Source organism: Melanerpes formicivorus, unplaced genomic scaffold (assembly GCF_026170545.1).
Source record: "Melanerpes formicivorus ecotype bairdi unplaced genomic scaffold, bMelFor1.0.p_v2 SCAF_7, whole genome shotgun sequence".
NCBI lineage: Eukaryota > Metazoa > Chordata > Aves > Piciformes > Picidae > Melanerpes > Melanerpes formicivorus.
The window spans coordinates 7,148,663-7,164,521 of record NW_027142359.1 but is presented as its reverse complement, the minus strand read 5'-3'; the positions used below and the strand labels follow the sequence as shown (position 1 = coordinate 7,164,521).

Here is a 15,859-nt window from a genome sequence, read left to right as displayed (position 1 = left end):
GGTTTGGAAGCTCTCCAGAGAAGGAGACTCCACAACCTCTCTGGGCAGCCGGCTCCAGCACCCTCACACCAGACGTTTCTCCTCCTGCTTAGAGGGAACCTCCTGGGTTCCAGTTTGTGCCCATTGTCCCTTGTGCTGTCACTGGCCACCACTTAAAAGAGTCTGGCCCCATGCTCTTGCCTTCAGGGCTCTTTAAATATTGGTAAGCAGAAATATCTATGGGATTCTTGGGAACAAGGCAGGGGTAATGACGAAGTATGTGGCTGCAGGCATCACTGAAAGTCCACTTCTTATTAATTTGGGATCATTAACAGAAAAAGACCTCAAGCTGCTTCAAGTGTGATAAGAGGCATGAGAAAGCCACAGTCTGTGGTAGCAGAGCTGGGTGGGAAGAGAAAAGCCATTAACTGCAACTCATGTGATAAACAGCCCTTCACTTCTGCAGAGCATACATAGTACATACACTGATCCAAGATGTACCCTATAAACGTTATAGTACCCCTGTCCCTCCAGTAAAGCAGTGACATGGTCTTGAGAAGTCATTACTAGCTGACAGAGATCCCAGTATAAACCCCAAAGCACTTCAAAAGCTATCAGGAACAGGTGATTAACTGGTTGGCAGCAAACATGAAGTCATCCTCAGAACAAGCCCTTACTCAGTGGAGCGTGGAGGCCCTTAGTATAAAGGAGAGGGCTTCAGAGCTCCTCACCTCATCCCCCTGGATCCCTCCTGCCTTGCCAATGCCCCACTGGGAAGCTGAATTTCAGAGGATGAGGGGCACAGCGCTGCTGCTGGCTTTGCTGGTTGTCCTGGTTGCAGCAGGAGAAGGAAGAGGTGAGGGAAACACCGTGAAGCTCTGCGGGAGGGACTTTGTCCGAGCTGTTGTCTTCACCTGCGGTGGCTCTCGGTGGAAAAGGCACTTGACTGATTATCATTACCTGTTTGGTGAGTACTAATTAACACACTCCAAGCTAATCACCCCTGCAAGGCTCACCCAGCTCCCAGGAGATGCAGGAGAACCACATCCCCTTCAGGCAGAGCTTGCTTGGCTTCTATTCCTTGTTGCTACTTAGATAACTAAAAACCATTTTAGATGAAGATTTTCCAAGTTAAGGAGTGAAGCCCAAAGCTATCCCTGAAAATCTCCATCTGAAATGTCAGACAGAAGCTTTACCACACTCAACCCAAGTGTTTCATCATTGTCCTTTACCTCTTTTCCCAGTAAAACCCAGAAAACTTATTGTATCCTAAGAATGCCCTAATTAAAGCATATCAAGTACACACTCTGCAGGTTCAGTGTCTTCACCAGGCTGGACAGACTTAAAATTTCTTAGCACATTTGAGATGGAGTCAGAAAATTCAGCCATTGCTAGAAAATTGTACTCTGGTAACCTAAATTCAATGAGAGAAAAGGAAATAAATGAGAAAAAAAAATAAAGGAGCAGCAGACAGGAGCAGGGCTTCCAGCTGGCTGCTGGTCACAAGTGGTGCTCCTCAGGGCTCAGTACTAGGACCAGATCTCTTTAACTGGTGGTCTGGACAAAGGAATTGAGGCACCCTCAGTTTGCAGATGACACTAAGTTGGGTGGGAGTGTTGAGGGTAGGGAGGGTAGGAAGTCTGTGGCCAGTGGGTTGAGGTTCAACAAGGACAAGTGATGGGTCCTGCACTTGAGTCATGACAACTTCATCAAGGCTCCAGCCTTGGGGCAGAGTGCCTGGGAACAGCCCAGTAGAGAAAGACCTCAGGGTGTTGGTCAACAACTGGCTGAAGATGAACCAGTGTGGGTCCAGGTAGCCAAGAAGGCCACCAGCATCCTGGCCTGGATCAGCAATAGTGTGGACAGCAGAAGTAGGAAAGTGATTGTCTCCCTATACTGGATACTGGTGAGGTCATACCTCAAGTCTTGGGTTGTTTTGGGCTCCTCACTCTAAGAAGGACATCAAGGTGCTGGAGCAGGTCCAGAGAAGGGCAACAAAGCTGGTGAAGGGTCTGGAGAAATCTGGTGAGGAGCAGCAAAGGGACTTGGTGTTGTTCAACCCAGAGAAAATGCAGGTGAGGGGAGACCTTCTCACTCTACAACTAGCCAGCTGTAGACCCTTCACCAGCTTCACTGCCCTCCTTTGGCCATGAAACCTCTCTGTTGTTCACACCCAAAACACGGAAAGTCTCTCCTTCTAGTAAAGGTGAGTATTGTCAACTTCTCCATGATTCTGTGACTTCTTTATAACTTCTAATTTTTATGTGACAGAGGGCGACAATCCCCTGCCTTTCTCACAAGACAGCAACTCCTTGACATCCACAGAGCAGAGGCTGGAGACAGAGAACAAAGAACTGAGACCTGAGATGGAGAGTAAACCATCTGTGTTCACAAAGCGTGAAGCAGCCAAGCTGCTGACCACATCCTGCTGCAGCATTGGCTGCAGCGAGAGAGAGATCAGCTCCCTCTGCTAAAGCAGAGAGCACAGGGCTCAGCTCCTGTGGCACAGCTTTCATGGATTAAAACTGTCCTGACCAAAACCATCTGTGTGGGTGATCATGACATAAACCACCACTGAGGAATGAGAAGGCAGCATGCCATGGGGTCTTTAACAGAAAGATCCAGACCTGTTGGAGCCCTGCACTCTAAGGAGGACATAACTTGAAGTCTGGCCAGCAGGACCAGGGCAGGGGTTGTCCTCCTGGATTCAGCACTGGTGAGGCCATATCTCTAATATTGGGTGGAGTTTTGGGCCCGTCACTCCAAGGACACTGAGGTGCTGGAGCAGGTCCACAGAAGGGCAGCAAAGCTGGTGAGGGTCTGGAGAACAGGTGTGGTAAGGAGCAGCTGAGGGAACTGGGGTTGTTCAGACCAGAGAAAAGGAGGCTGAGGGGAGACCTTCTGGCTCTCTACAACAACAAAGGAGGTTGGAGCCAAGTGGGGGTTGGTCTCTTCTCTCACAGACCAAGGGACAGGACAAAAGGAAATAGCCTCAAGATGCCTTAGGAGAGGTTTAGTTTGGACACAAGGAACAATTTCTTCCCCAAAAAGGTTGTCAAGGCCTGGCCCAGGTTGCCCAGGGCAGTGGTGGAATCCCCATCCCTGGAGCCGTTTCAAAGCCATGCAGATGTGGTGCTGAAGGACATGGTTTAGTGGTGAGACCTGAGTTAACAGCTGGACTCCATGATCTTACAAGTCTCTTCCAACCCAAACGATTCTGTAACATTTTTGTCTTGATTGCAAACTCCATGGGACCAAGCTAGTCTCCTCCAAGCAGAACTAGACACCTTCTCAGCCACTTTCTCTGCATTCAGGGCATTTCTCAGTGCTTAGGAGCAGCCCCCAGCAAACAAAGTGCCTAACTCCCACACTCCTTGCTGCCCTCTCACCAGCAAGGCCTCCCAGATATCCCTGGCCCCAGCAGGATGGTGTGAAGGGGTCCCTCCAACCCCCAGACTGAGCAGAGTATCCTGCAGCATCAAGCTGCTGCTGGAACACAGCCTGCACACAAAGCCAGGGCCACAGGGCAGCTGCTCTATCACTCACAGACTCCTCCTCAGCCAAAACGGACGGCAGGAAAAGGAGGGGAGGCCCACAGGGTGAAATGAGAGATTTAATACAACCACCAAGCTAATATTAATACCAAAGCAATTATAAGTTGTACAAAGCAATACTCAGCCCAGTGAATGTGGTGGCCACAATAAATGGGACAGCATCCTCAGGATGAGTTTGACCAGCAAGTTCCTCCAGGGAATGCAACCTTTAAGAAGAGGAGCTAGAGGAGCCAAAGGAGCCCTCATTCTCAATGAACTTCTCCTTTATACTGACTGTGACATTTATGGTATGGGATACACCTGTATCCAGCTCAGGGCACCTGTTCTGACTCCTGCCCTTCCCAGCTTAAGCTCATGACCTTCTGGAAGCTGCTAATGGCCTGCAGACCAGGGCTGCTTTATGATTCTATCCCAGCCAAACCAGGACACAAGCACATTCCAAACCAAGTGTCAGTTGCCTTGGTCCTTCACAACTACTTTCAACACCAGAAACAGGAAGAGTTAGGCTGAATGTTCATTTCTCCTGCTGTTAGACTCAACATGGAAATCTGGGACACGGTTTAGCGGTCGTGGTGGCGTTGGGTTGATGGTTGGACTCAATGATCTTAGAGGTCTCTTGCAACTGAAACAATTCTATGATTCTCTCACTACCTCCTTATTCAAAATAGACAGCATAGACCTTTGCAACAGCAAAGAGCGAAGGGTTCTTGAACACGTATGATGAGAAGGTATCGCTTGCAGGATCCCACAGGCACCTGCTTCCAATCTGCATGCTCTGCTCATTCAGCTGCCCAATCGTTGTCACCACAACAATCTTGTACCTGGGGATCATAAGGTCTTTTACCCGAGCTTTAATAACCTGCAAGAGGGGGAAAAAAAACAACCACACTTAGACCCAAGTGGTGAGCCCTTTTTAGAGGACATGCTCAGGGGTTTTGTTTTCTGGGCCAGCTTGGCTTGCTGTTGGTCACTGAAGAACCCCATGGTAACGAGCAGCCTGTTTGTTTTCTTTCTTTGTCCTCAATTTTCCTTTCTGCATTTCTCTGCTGCACTCATTCTGCTCTATTTATTTCCCTCCCCCTGTCTCAAAAAACAAGACCTAAGCAGGAAGGTGGAGTCTGCTAGCCCAAACCTCACAGTTCTGGAACATCAATTCCAATTGCAGTACCTTCAGTGTGCTTAAATCCTGAGATAAATGTAGTGCCTGGAGGAAGCAGTTTAGTTCACAGACTTCGAATGGTTTGGAAGGGAAGGGACCTTAAAGGTCATCCAGTTCCAAGTCCCCTGCCACGGGTAGGGACACCTCCCACTAGAGTAGGTTGCTCAGGGCCTCATCCAACCTGGCCTTGAATGCTTCCAGGGAGGTGGTATCCTAAGGTCAATATTAGAATCAATCCTAATGTAATTTTGGAGAGGTCTGATACATAGTTAAAATTTATAAATGGCATTTCTGGACAGGGCAACCATAGCATGGAGTTTTTACTGAACACAGGAGGTTCCACATAAACATACAGAAAAAATTCTTCACTTTGAAGGTGAAAGAACACTGGAGCAGGCTGCAAGAGTAAAATAGAGCACAATTCAGTTCTGCAGCTTCATCCACCTTCCTGGGTTTTGAAACCAGCTCAAGAGACACAGCAAACTACTGGAGAGAGTCCAGCAGAATCAATAAAGATGCTGAGGGGCCTGGAGCATCTCTGTGAGGAGGAAAGGCTGAGAGACCTGGGGCTGTTGAGCCTGCAGAAGAACAGCCTCAGAGGGGATCTGATGCTTAGCAAGAGTTAAAGGACCTGTTGGGGGGGAGGGGGGGGGGAGGGGCAAGAGGATGGGGCCAGACTTTTCTCAGGGGTGGCCAGTGACAGGACAAGGGACAGTGGGCACAAACTGGAACCCAGGAGGTTCCAACTGAACAGGAGAAAAAACTTAGGTATAAGGGTGGTGGAGCAGGCTGCCCAGAGAGGCTGTAGAGTCTGTCTCCGGAAGCTTCCAAACCTGTTTGAACGTGTGTCTGGTTGATTTACTCTAAGTGATCCTGCTTTTGCAGGGGAGTTGGACTAGATGATCTTCAGAAGCCCCTTCCAAGCCCCTACCCCCCAGCCCACCCCCGCCCATTCTCCAGTTCTGTGATGCTGTGCAACCGTGCTTGGCCAGAGCCACTGCTGCTTGGACAAACCTCACCACCAACTCACACAAACTCTCACCCACCTCAGAGCAACCCTTGGTGCCCCTTGCTGGCATCCTCCAGCATTCATTTTTCACTTTTATCTGGGGTCTCCCGGCCCCGACGGCCACCTCCCTGACACCCCATGGAGGCATGAGGGCAAGACGGCAGCCTCACGCGTCACACCTCCAGCCTAGCGGTACCTCCGCGATGTCCTCCGCCAGGTCTCTGCACCGGGCCGGTTCGTAGGGCTGCTCCTTCAGGTAGCTCCCCAGCACATCCTTCAGGATCTCATCCACCGCCGCCACCGGGAAGCGCACGGCGGGAGCTGAGGGGCAGGCGGAGAGGTTAGACTCGAGTCTCTGAGGGAAATCCCACCGCCAGGGCAAGCCGCCCCGCAGCTGCCCCTCGCCCCACCCCGAACCGCCCGGCCCCGAGGCCTTACCCGAGCGGGGGTCGCGGCCAGCCCCGCCGCCATCCATCCCCGCCCCGTTGCTGGGGGCAGGCGGAAGGGCGTGACGCCGGACCCGGCTCCCGCTGACCGCGGGGCGGCGCCGGCCGCTGCGCTCCCGCCCAGCCCGGGCCGGTGTTAGCGGCCGTGGTTGGCCCTCCTCGCCCGTGTCCACACAGCCCCCGTGGGTCCCTCCCGTGTCCTCACAGCCTTCACGGGTCTCCGCAAGTCCCCGTGGGCTCCTGTGACCTCCAAGTGTCCACACAAGTCCCCACGGCTCCCTTACATCCTCATGGCTCCTGGGGGTCCCTGCAGCTTCCACATGGCTCCCACGGCTTCACGCAGTCCTTAAACATCCCTATGGCCACTGTGGGTCCTCAGGGCCTTCACAGGTGCCCATATGCACCTAAAGCCCCCTTAGGTCCCCGTGGCTACTATATATAGCCCACCCTGTGTTCTTATGGCCTCCACAGGTCCCCACATGTCCCTACAGCTCACAGAGGTCCCCTGTGGACCTTCATGGACCCCACAGGTCACATGCCCCTATACCCCCCATGTGTCCCCATAGCCTGCAGAGGTCTTCTGTGACCCCTGTAGCTCCCCATGGACCCCACAGGTCACCACATGTCCCTATAGCCCACACAGGTCTCCATGAGCTCTGTGATCTCATTGGTCTCCACAACTGCCTGGAAGGATGTTGTGGAGAGGCTGGTGTTGGTCTCTTCTCACAAGTTATTAGTGATGGAACAAGAAGCTATGACTGGGTAGGGTTAGACTGGACATTAGGAAAAAAAAATTCCCAGCAAGAGTGGTCAGTCAGGCATTGGAATGTACTGCCCAGGGAGGTGGTGGAGTGACCAACTCTGGATGTGTTTAAAGGTTGTCTGGATGTGGTGCTTGGGGATATGGTTTAGGGGTGAACTTTGTAGAGTAAGGTTATTGGTTGGACTTGGTGATCCTGAGGGACTTTTCCAACCTGAATGTTTCTGTCATTCTGTGACGTCCATGGATCCCACAGGTCCCTACATATGCCTACATCCACTGTGTGCTCCTACAACCCTGACATATCCTCCATGGATGTACTCAAGCCCTGCCAGCCACCATCCCTCATATTTCAACCCACCACAGATATCCTCACAGCACCCATGCATCCCTTCAAACCATCCCCCATCCCCATGGACTCCACACATCCCCCCATGCCACTCCCAAGCTGTCCCCAGGCTGGGAAGCTGCACACAGCTCCAGCAACAATGACATCTTGGGCCAGGGATATGGCAACCCCTGATAGCTCTGCCCAGCTCCTCTGGATGTTCCTACACATACAAGCAAAACTCACTCAGAGAAGATGTTATTTTACTGGTTTTGTTTATTTTCAAGGAGAAAAAAAATAATAATCACATTTAAATTGCAACTCAGTCAGGTATTGAGTGTGGTCCTTATGGATGGAATTAATAAACTTTGTTCAGACGTGGGGATTTATTTGTTGCAACGTTCTGCATGGTAAATAATTGCATATTCAAGAGTTTGTGAAATGGGTGATGGGGTTGGGGGAGAATGGAGGAGAGACATTTATTAAAAAAAAACCCAACCATTATTTACAACAAAAAAAAAATTAAAAATAAAAAGAAAAAAAATTAATAAATTATATCCACAGAGTCATATTCTAATCTATAAGGCAAGTAACATTTAAAATATGTTGTTTTCATGATTATCTTCAACAAGTCAATACAACACATTCATATTACCAGTGGTCAAATACAAAGCTTTGCTGCAATAATCTGTGTGCAACAAACCTTTTATGCCTTTTAAAGTCATTTATTTTGTTGTGGTTTTTTTTTCTTTCTTTTTTTTTTTTTTCTCTGAGAACAGTAGGTAAGCAGCAAAGTTTTTCATCACAGACTAAGCAGGACCTAGGCCATCATAGAACTAAAGGTATAATATATCTCATTGCACATTTAGGCAAAAAAGGCCAGCCATTCATTAACTTAGTTAACTTAAATCTTAAAAATAGACCTGTGCATCTTAATCCACAAATATTTATAAACATTTTATACATGAGGGAGGTCATAAAATGATACAGGGACGATACCTGGGGAAATCCAATTTAATTCTGGGGCTTCCTCTGGTTTCAGAGGTGTCACGGTGAAGTTCTCCTGCGCCCTGCATCCTCTACCCACCAGCCTGTGGCTGCAGGACTGGAGCTTATTTAAACCACAACCTGACTTGATTCTTCTCTCAAACCATGACTAACATCTCCATATGGTTTCAGAGTGTCATGGTGAGGTTCTCTTGCGCCCTGCATCCTCTACCTACCAGCCTGTGGCTACAGGACTGGAGCTTTAAACCACAACCTGATTCGATTCTCCTCTCAGATCCTGACTATCATCTCCATACAGTTTATGACATCAAAGCAACTGAGTGATTTCATAAACCTTAGAGTATTTTGTAGTGGAAAACCCTTCTTGTGTGGAATATGAACCCAGCAGCAGGATGGCATGTCCCCAGCAATTCACCTTTCATCTAGCAAGTGAGGGATTTTGCACAGATATTCCCAATGCCTTGCTAAAACCTGGCATGTTTTATCACACACTGTAGTGAAGTCCCGCTTGTGTGCACACCTTTGAAGATCATCACCACACTAACACTTGTGATTGCAAGACCAATTGTCAGCAGCATTTTCTGCAGTCCTTCCTAAAGTGATAGGGGAGGTCATGCAGGAGGTAGGGGGGGAGATTTCTGCAAGTCTTTTGCTAGCCTTGCAGTGAAATAAGAATTAAAATACTGACGAGCATAAAAACTCCCCAGCTGTGGAAGAATGGCCTTCCTTGGGAAATCGTGAGGAAAAGAAGAAAGGAAAAATTCTGGCTATGAAATGAAAGCTTTGAGACTCATTTCTTACCAGGAGAGCACAATGTGATGTGTTTTGGTTATGGTAAGCTTCAAAATTAAGTGTTTTTTTTTAAGCAAAACCTTTTCACATACAAACAACAAAAGGGTAGGGATAAAACACAATCCATATTCAGTGTAGCAAAGTGACTTTCTCAGGTTGATGTTGGATGTTTGGGTAAACAGACCCATGGGTTGTAGTTCCCAAAAAGACAAGGTGAAATGGAGCAGGATTCCTTTGTGACACAGAGAAGACAGGGAAAAAAGGGAGAGATCCAAGGAGGGCTGAATCTTTTTAGTAAAGAAAGTTTTGCTCTTAGGTAATTTAAAAATAAGTCACCTTTTCATTACAGCCAGCCACTGAAAAATACTGCTGTGAGACAGTGAAGCGGTGACCCTTTAGATGATGCTCGTGTGCTGCAGGAATCTCTGTGGCTGTGGCTTCATGGCTGGTTGAAATCATCCAGAACTAGGTAAATAAATACAAGTCTGACTTATGGCAGCATGGCCAGCACAGAGAGGTCTGGGCAGGGACCTTGGTAGGAAAATAATCACCTATGCAAGAGCTGACCAGTTGTTATGCCTGAGTGATTAAGCCACTGCCCTGGACCCCTGTGAACATGTTAAAGAAAGAAGATGAATCTCACCTGCCAGTGTGCATGGCTTCAAAATGATCACTTTAAGCAGCATATTTCTCTCCTTCTCCCCCCGCCCCAAATCCTGGTCACTGCCACAAGGGGTTGCCCCAATAACATCCTGCAGTGAGGGTGTGACACCAGCCTGCCTGGGAAACTCCTTTCCCTTCCTGTCCCCCCACAACGGGATGGCATTTTAACATAAACTTTTTAACAGGGGAGTGGTATTTAAGAACAAATCCAAAGACCAAATTAGAAGCTTAGTATTTGTCAGTAGTTCACACTACTGAGCAATTTCAGAGTTAATAAATACTATTAAAGTAGAAGATCTGTCTGGAACATCTCCTGTGAGGAGCACCATAAGCTGGCTGAGAATCCTGGATGTTTGCAACAAATGGAAGAAGAAAACTTGCCAAAACAACAAGAAGATAAAAGACTTCTTGCTCCTGACATCTAAAGGTCCGAGTCTGCAGGTGTCTGTGGGGAATAAAACCTCCCACTCAGGGCATTGTAACTCTGGGTTGCTGTGGCTGTTGAGGATCCCAGAGGAAACCCTCTTGCGGCAGAGGTGGTCTATAGGAAAAAGTCTATGCAAATAGCCAAGCTAAAGCCTTTCTATGCATGCATCACACCTGTTTATTATTGGTATGTCTCCTTTATTTCTCCTTGGTTTACTCAGATCTGAGTGCTGTTGAGTGAAGGGATACCAATGCTAGAGGGCTGACCCCCTTTACACCCTCAGCAAAGGACCTGCAGAACCACTTGCTCCAAAACCAAGCTCTGATGCTTAGCTCAAAAGATGCAGGTGACTTACAGGCAACCAAATATTTTCAACTCCCTGTTAGTAGGCAGGGAGGAGCAAACAGATGCATTCTCTAAAGATACCTAGTTTTTCCTGCCTAAAAGCTGAAGCAGAAGCCTGCAGAGCACCTGAATCCAGCAAGGCAACAGAACTGAATCTATGATTCTATGATCCCATGTGCCCTCTCCAGAGCCACAGGCTTTGGCTGCTATTAGAGAAGCTGAAATTGGGTATAGATAATCCTCTGTCCCCTCAGTAGCCTCTGCTGGTCTCTCTCCAGTAGTTCCTCATCTCTCTTGAACTGGTTTCAAAGCCCATAAAGATGGATGAAGCTGCAGAACTGAATTACGCTTTATCTTCTGAGTCAATACCTTATGTGAGCATGCACACACCTCAACCATCCTACCATCCACATCTCAGTCTGGGAGTCGTCTCAGAACTGAAATGTCTTCAGATTTCCTTCTTTTCTTTTAAGATGGGCATGGATTCCTGTTTTCCTACATTGCTACTATTTGGTGGTTTTAATTTAAATCTCCTTCATTCCTGCTGCACATAACCTTTTTCTCTTCTGCCACCTTCTCAGAGTCAGGCAGAAAGATGACCAGGCTGTTGCATTTGAGACTTAGAAGCACAACTGGTCAGTCCCTTGTCTCTGTGTGGGGTAATGCTTGGGGGGGCCATGCTCATACGGCACACGGGAAGACAAATGCCCAGCCAACAGGTTGCCCAGGGAGGTTGTAGATGCTCCCTCCCTGGAGGTGTTTAAGGCAAGGTTGGATGAGGCCTTGAGCAACCTGGTGGAGTGGGAGGTGTCCCTGCCCATGGCAGCAAGGCTGGAACTAGATGATCTTCAAGGTTCCTTCCAACCCAAACCATTCTACAAAGCTATGAAAACAAGCATCCCCAGGGCATTCTCTGCTCAGAGTGCAGGACAAATGAAACCTACAATAGTGGACCAGCATCTTCTTGCAAAGCAGTCTAGAAGGGTGGTTGTGCTAGGAGGGAAGGTGGACACATGCAGCTCAAAGCTCCTGAGCAAACACCTGGTGAACTACAGCACTACACAAAAATTTGGCAAAAGCAGTATGCAAAAGCAACAACAACAAACTTGTCCCAAAACACTGGGTTTGGTCCCAGTGTCACGGGCTGGGAGTAGCCGTTTTGTGTCACCTGCTGATGGCTGGTATGGGACAGTGTCCCCATGGAGCTGCCAATGTGTCAGCACACCAAACACAGCTGCCAGGCAATCTGCCCCAGGAAGGGTGCAGGACTTGCCCGTCTCTCCACATAAGCCATGGGTGCTATAGCCCAGCACCACCATGGACCTGGAAAATGAGACCACCATTGTGTGGGACAGCACAAATGGGATGAACTTTGGGTTGTGGGTTTGGGGTGGGGGTTTTGTTTTGTTTAAAAAGCATTTAAAAACCCAATGCTAATGTAAACACTTTGTACTCCAAATTAAATATAAAGTAAAATCTCTAGGTTCTGGGAATATTTACATTATAAAATCCTTCTTTTCAGGACTATGACAGAGACCTTTTTTTGGAAGCATAAGTCTGTAACAATTGTACACAGCATGAACCAGTTATGCAGAAACAGAGTTTTTAGATTTTTGCCCTATGTTCCTGTGCCAGAAAGGGAGAAGTTCCACAGTTTGTACATATTTCCAGTTCAGGGAAAAATTAACTAGGTTAAATACTTCACCCAGGAGTACTGGCAAGTGGACTTTCACAGAATTCCAGAATCCCAGCATGGTGGGGTTGGAAGGGACCTCTGGAGATCATCCAGTCCAACCCCCCTGCTAAAGCAGGGGCACTCACAGCAGCTTGCCCAGGATCACAATGCCCAGGTGGGTTTGGAAGCTCTCCAGACAAGGAGACTCCACAACCTCTCTGGGCAGCCTGCTCCAGGTCTCCAGCACCCTCACAACAAAGATGTTTCTCCTTTTATCCAGATGGAACCTCCTGGGTTCCAGTTTGTGCCCATTGTCCCTTGTCCTGTCCCTGGCCACCACTGAGAAGAGTCTGGCCCCATCCTCTTGCTCCCCACACATCCTTTAGCTCTTGCTGAGCATTAACAGATTCCCTCTGAGGCTGTTCTTCTGCAGGCTCAACAGCCCCAGGTCTCTCAGCCTTTCCTCCTCACAGTGATGCTGCAGGTCCCTCAGGACCTTTATAGCCCTTTGCTGGACTCTTTCCAGTAGTTTCCTGTCTCTCTTGAACTGGTTTCAAAGCCTATAAAGAACTGAATTGTGCTTTGCCTGCTGCGTCAATACCTTTTGTGAGCATGCACGCACCTCAACCATCCTATCATCCACATCTCAGTCTGGGAGTCATCTCAGAACTGAAATATCTCCAGCTTTCCTCATTTTCTTTGAAGACGGATGTGGGTTTCTGTTTTCCTGCATCACTCTAAACTGCTCTGCGAGTAAGCACTTCCCAACATACTCAGTTTAAGTTTTCCAACACAAATGCATCAGCTGAATCCTGGCAACATTTGTGACTGTAAAATTCACTCAGGGAAAACACAGAGGGGCAATTTAGCCTCCAACCTAACACTTCCATGCATTTTCCTATCTCCACAAGATAGCTCCTGATGCCAGCAGGGTAGGCTCATGGACATAGGCTTTTGGTAGCCCCACCATGCTTTTCCTGCTCCAGCCAGCACTGCGTGTTCCACCAAGGGCCAGCCTTGGGCTGCATTTCTTTCCCAGTGTTTGTACATAGGTGCTTTCCTGCCTATGTGGTGAAATAGAAAGGCATGGCTGGGCTGCAACTCTTTAAACCACTTCCTAAACATCTGGGGCTTTGACAAATGGGAAAAACAAACAAAACAGAATAAGCAAGCAAAGAAACATAAAAATGTGACCCAAAATCAGGAGACTACTTGGAAAATGCATCCTTAAAACCAGCAATAGCATTTCTGGACAGTGGTGTAAGCTCTGATTTGCTACCCAGCCTCTTTGCCTGCTCATTTTCTTCTCTGGTTAGAACTAGCTGGTCTTTAAGGTCCATTTCAACCCAAACCATTCTAGAAGGATCATAGAAATGTGACCCAAAATCAGGAGACTGCATGAAAAAATGCATCCTTAAAACCAACAATAGCATGCCTGGGCAGTGCTGTAAGCTCAGATTAGCTCCAAAGCCACTTCAGCTGCTTTTTTTCTTATTTGGTTGGAACATGCTGATCGTAAGGTCCCTTTCAACCCAAACCATTCTATGATTTGGCAAAATATGAGAACATCTGGAAAAGTGAAGTGCTTGATGTCTATGGGGCTGGCTTGGGATTCCTGATGGTTCATGTGTGGTTCTAAGAGAACATGGGCACAGGAGACTGGAGATTAGAAAGAAATTCTTTCCAGTGAGGGTGGTGAGACACTGGAACAGGTTGCCCAGGGAGGTTGTGGATATCCCCTCTCTGGAGGTGTTCAAGGCCAGGCTGGATGAGGCCTTGAGCAACCTGCTCTAGTAGGAGGTGTCCCTAACTATGGCAGAGAGGTTGGAACTAAATGATCTTGAAGGTCCCTTCCAACCCAAAAGATCCTATGATTCTTGTCACAGAAATCTGAAGGAAATTCTCTTTGCAGTAGTGACATATTTCTGTGTATGTGTTTCGTTAGGAGATTGGATTAGGAACCTCCACATTTACAATGATAATTTCCTGGAGTTAAACCAGCTAAACCTGAAGATAGAGCTTTGTATTCATCACCGTGAAGACATACTAAGGACTGAAAACAAACAAACAAACAAACAAACAAAAAACCCAAAACCAAAGAAAAACCCAACAGGTAAATCAGCACACTGGTTCTACTGAACTCTCTCTTTGTTTTCTGAGGCACCCCCTTCATAACAGCTACCAGTATTGAAATTGTATATAATATTTGACAAAAATGTTAATCTACCTCTGTTAAGCGTTGTGCCATTCGACAGTACTACTATTAAATTTGATATAACCACAGTTTAAATTACATCCATTTCATGAATGGGAGTAGTAGTAGAATGCTAAAACTCAAGGGTCTAACTGCCAAAAATACAGCCTTACTGGAATGAGTACCATTTACAAATACAATAATTACATTTTAAAACCATTAACAAGGTTAACATCTAGAAGTAAATACTGGAAGGACTGGTCAAAGATGGTGTGGTTTTTTTTTTCCAAGAAAAAAAAAACAACAAACCCAAAACACAATGCTGAAAGTTGTTGACACTTCCAACAGAAATGTTTCCAGTGCAGGATTTAGTTCTTTTCTTTTCTTTTCTTTCCTCAACCTGTAATTAAAACCCGTTCCACACACAGCAGTCCTTGGAGATTTTGCCGTATTTATTTTCCACAGACTTGCATAAGCTTCCATCAGTTATCAGCCAAGTATTTCCCTAAAACAGCAGCAGAAATCAGTGTGAGGAAGTGTGACAGTTTTAGGCCGGGCCTTTAAGGAAAGGACAGCTACAGAATACTCTAGCTGAATGTTTTGGTGTAAAAAGGAAAACAAAGATAACTCTAATTTCATTGGTAGATCAGTAGGAATGTAACTTCAAGGATTTAATCTGAGGTCAGTCTGTTCAGCTGCTTGCTTTCTGTTCTGTTCTGGGCCGGTGCTGACCTTGGACTTCTGAGATAAGAAAACTAACTTTTTTTGTTTCCCTTAACAACTGCTTTGAACTAAGAAAATTTCCCCTAATATCCACTTTCTCTCTTTAATCCTTTTTGGGTAAAGGGGAGGAAGGGGGACAAGGGGTTTTGGGGGGAACCTGGAGGGGGAATTCTCCTCCGGAGGGAGTTTCTGTGTTACATTCTTTCCTGTATATTTTTGTATATACTGTAAATACTGTACATTTTGTATATATTCATTGCATTTCATTCTGCTTGTAAAATACAGCCTTTCTCATTTGCTTCTCCAACTGAGTTAGCTGTCCTGGTTCCTGGTGACCACCCACCTCCACCTCCCCTGCCACACACGAGCAGCATGCAGAAAAAGACTTGGTTTTTCTCTGCAGCAGTGGGGCAAAACCCACAATATTTACCTTTATATTTGTTTTTCTCTGCAGCAATGAGGCAAAACCCACAATATTGGTGTTTATATTTGTTTTTCTCTGCAACAATGAGGCAAAACCTCTTCCTGGAGCTCCCCAGGACTTTGCCTTTCATGCAGAACCCATAAGCAGAAAAGAGCTGGTGAAATTCAAGGTTCTCAATAACATCAGCAGGATGTTTCATGTAAGGAGCTTTTTCTCCCTCTGCCACCAGCCACAGCATGCTGTGGTGGGACCAATGGGCTTGAACAGTAACACATAAAGAGCAGGGACAGTGCCCAGCATGCTAGCACAGAGAGGACCATCAAAAAGATGGTCAGGCATTGGAATAGGTTGCCTAGGGAGGTGGTGGAGTCAC

The 15,859-nt window shown here is 47.2% G+C and overlaps 3 protein-coding genes across 14 annotated transcripts in view; 1 reads left to right on the top strand and 2 right to left on the bottom strand.

Annotated features, from left to right (window-relative positions):
• The first annotated feature begins 57 nt into the window (after positions 1 to 57).
• INSL5 (insulin like 5) lies at positions 58 to 2,509 on the top strand. The gene is made up of 2 exons (XM_068140497.1): positions 58 to 946; positions 2,251 to 2,509. Exons 1-2 carry the CDS (start codon positions 628 to 630, stop codon positions 2,451 to 2,453), a joined length of 522 nt encoding a protein of 173 aa, XP_067996598.1. The 5' UTR covers positions 58 to 627; the 3' UTR covers positions 2,454 to 2,509.
• A 1,050-nt stretch (positions 2,510 to 3,559) lies between these two features.
• On the bottom strand, positions 3,560 to 6,223 carry DYNLT5 (dynein light chain Tctex-type family member 5). Its single transcript, XM_068140865.1, has 3 exons — positions 6,140 to 6,223; positions 5,898 to 6,022; positions 3,560 to 4,392 (listed from the first exon to the last, which is right to left on the bottom strand). The coding sequence occupies exons 1-3, from the start codon at positions 6,174 to 6,176 to the stop codon at positions 4,189 to 4,191; spliced, it is 366 nt and encodes a 121-aa protein (XP_067996966.1). The 5' UTR covers positions 6,177 to 6,223; the 3' UTR covers positions 3,560 to 4,188.
• A 1,270-nt stretch (positions 6,224 to 7,493) lies between these two features.
• Positions 7,494 to 15,859, bottom strand: part of SGIP1 (SH3GL interacting endocytic adaptor 1) — an 85,318-nt gene continuing 76,952 nt past the window's right edge. For all 12 annotated transcript variants that reach the window (XM_068140851.1, XM_068140852.1, XM_068140850.1 and 9 more), the window contains one exon: positions 7,494 to 14,844. In XM_068140851.1, the coding sequence (XP_067996952.1) occupies positions 14,822 to 14,844 (23 nt within the window). In that variant the 3' untranslated portion in view covers positions 7,494 to 14,821. The remainder of the gene's footprint in view (positions 14,845 to 15,859) is intronic.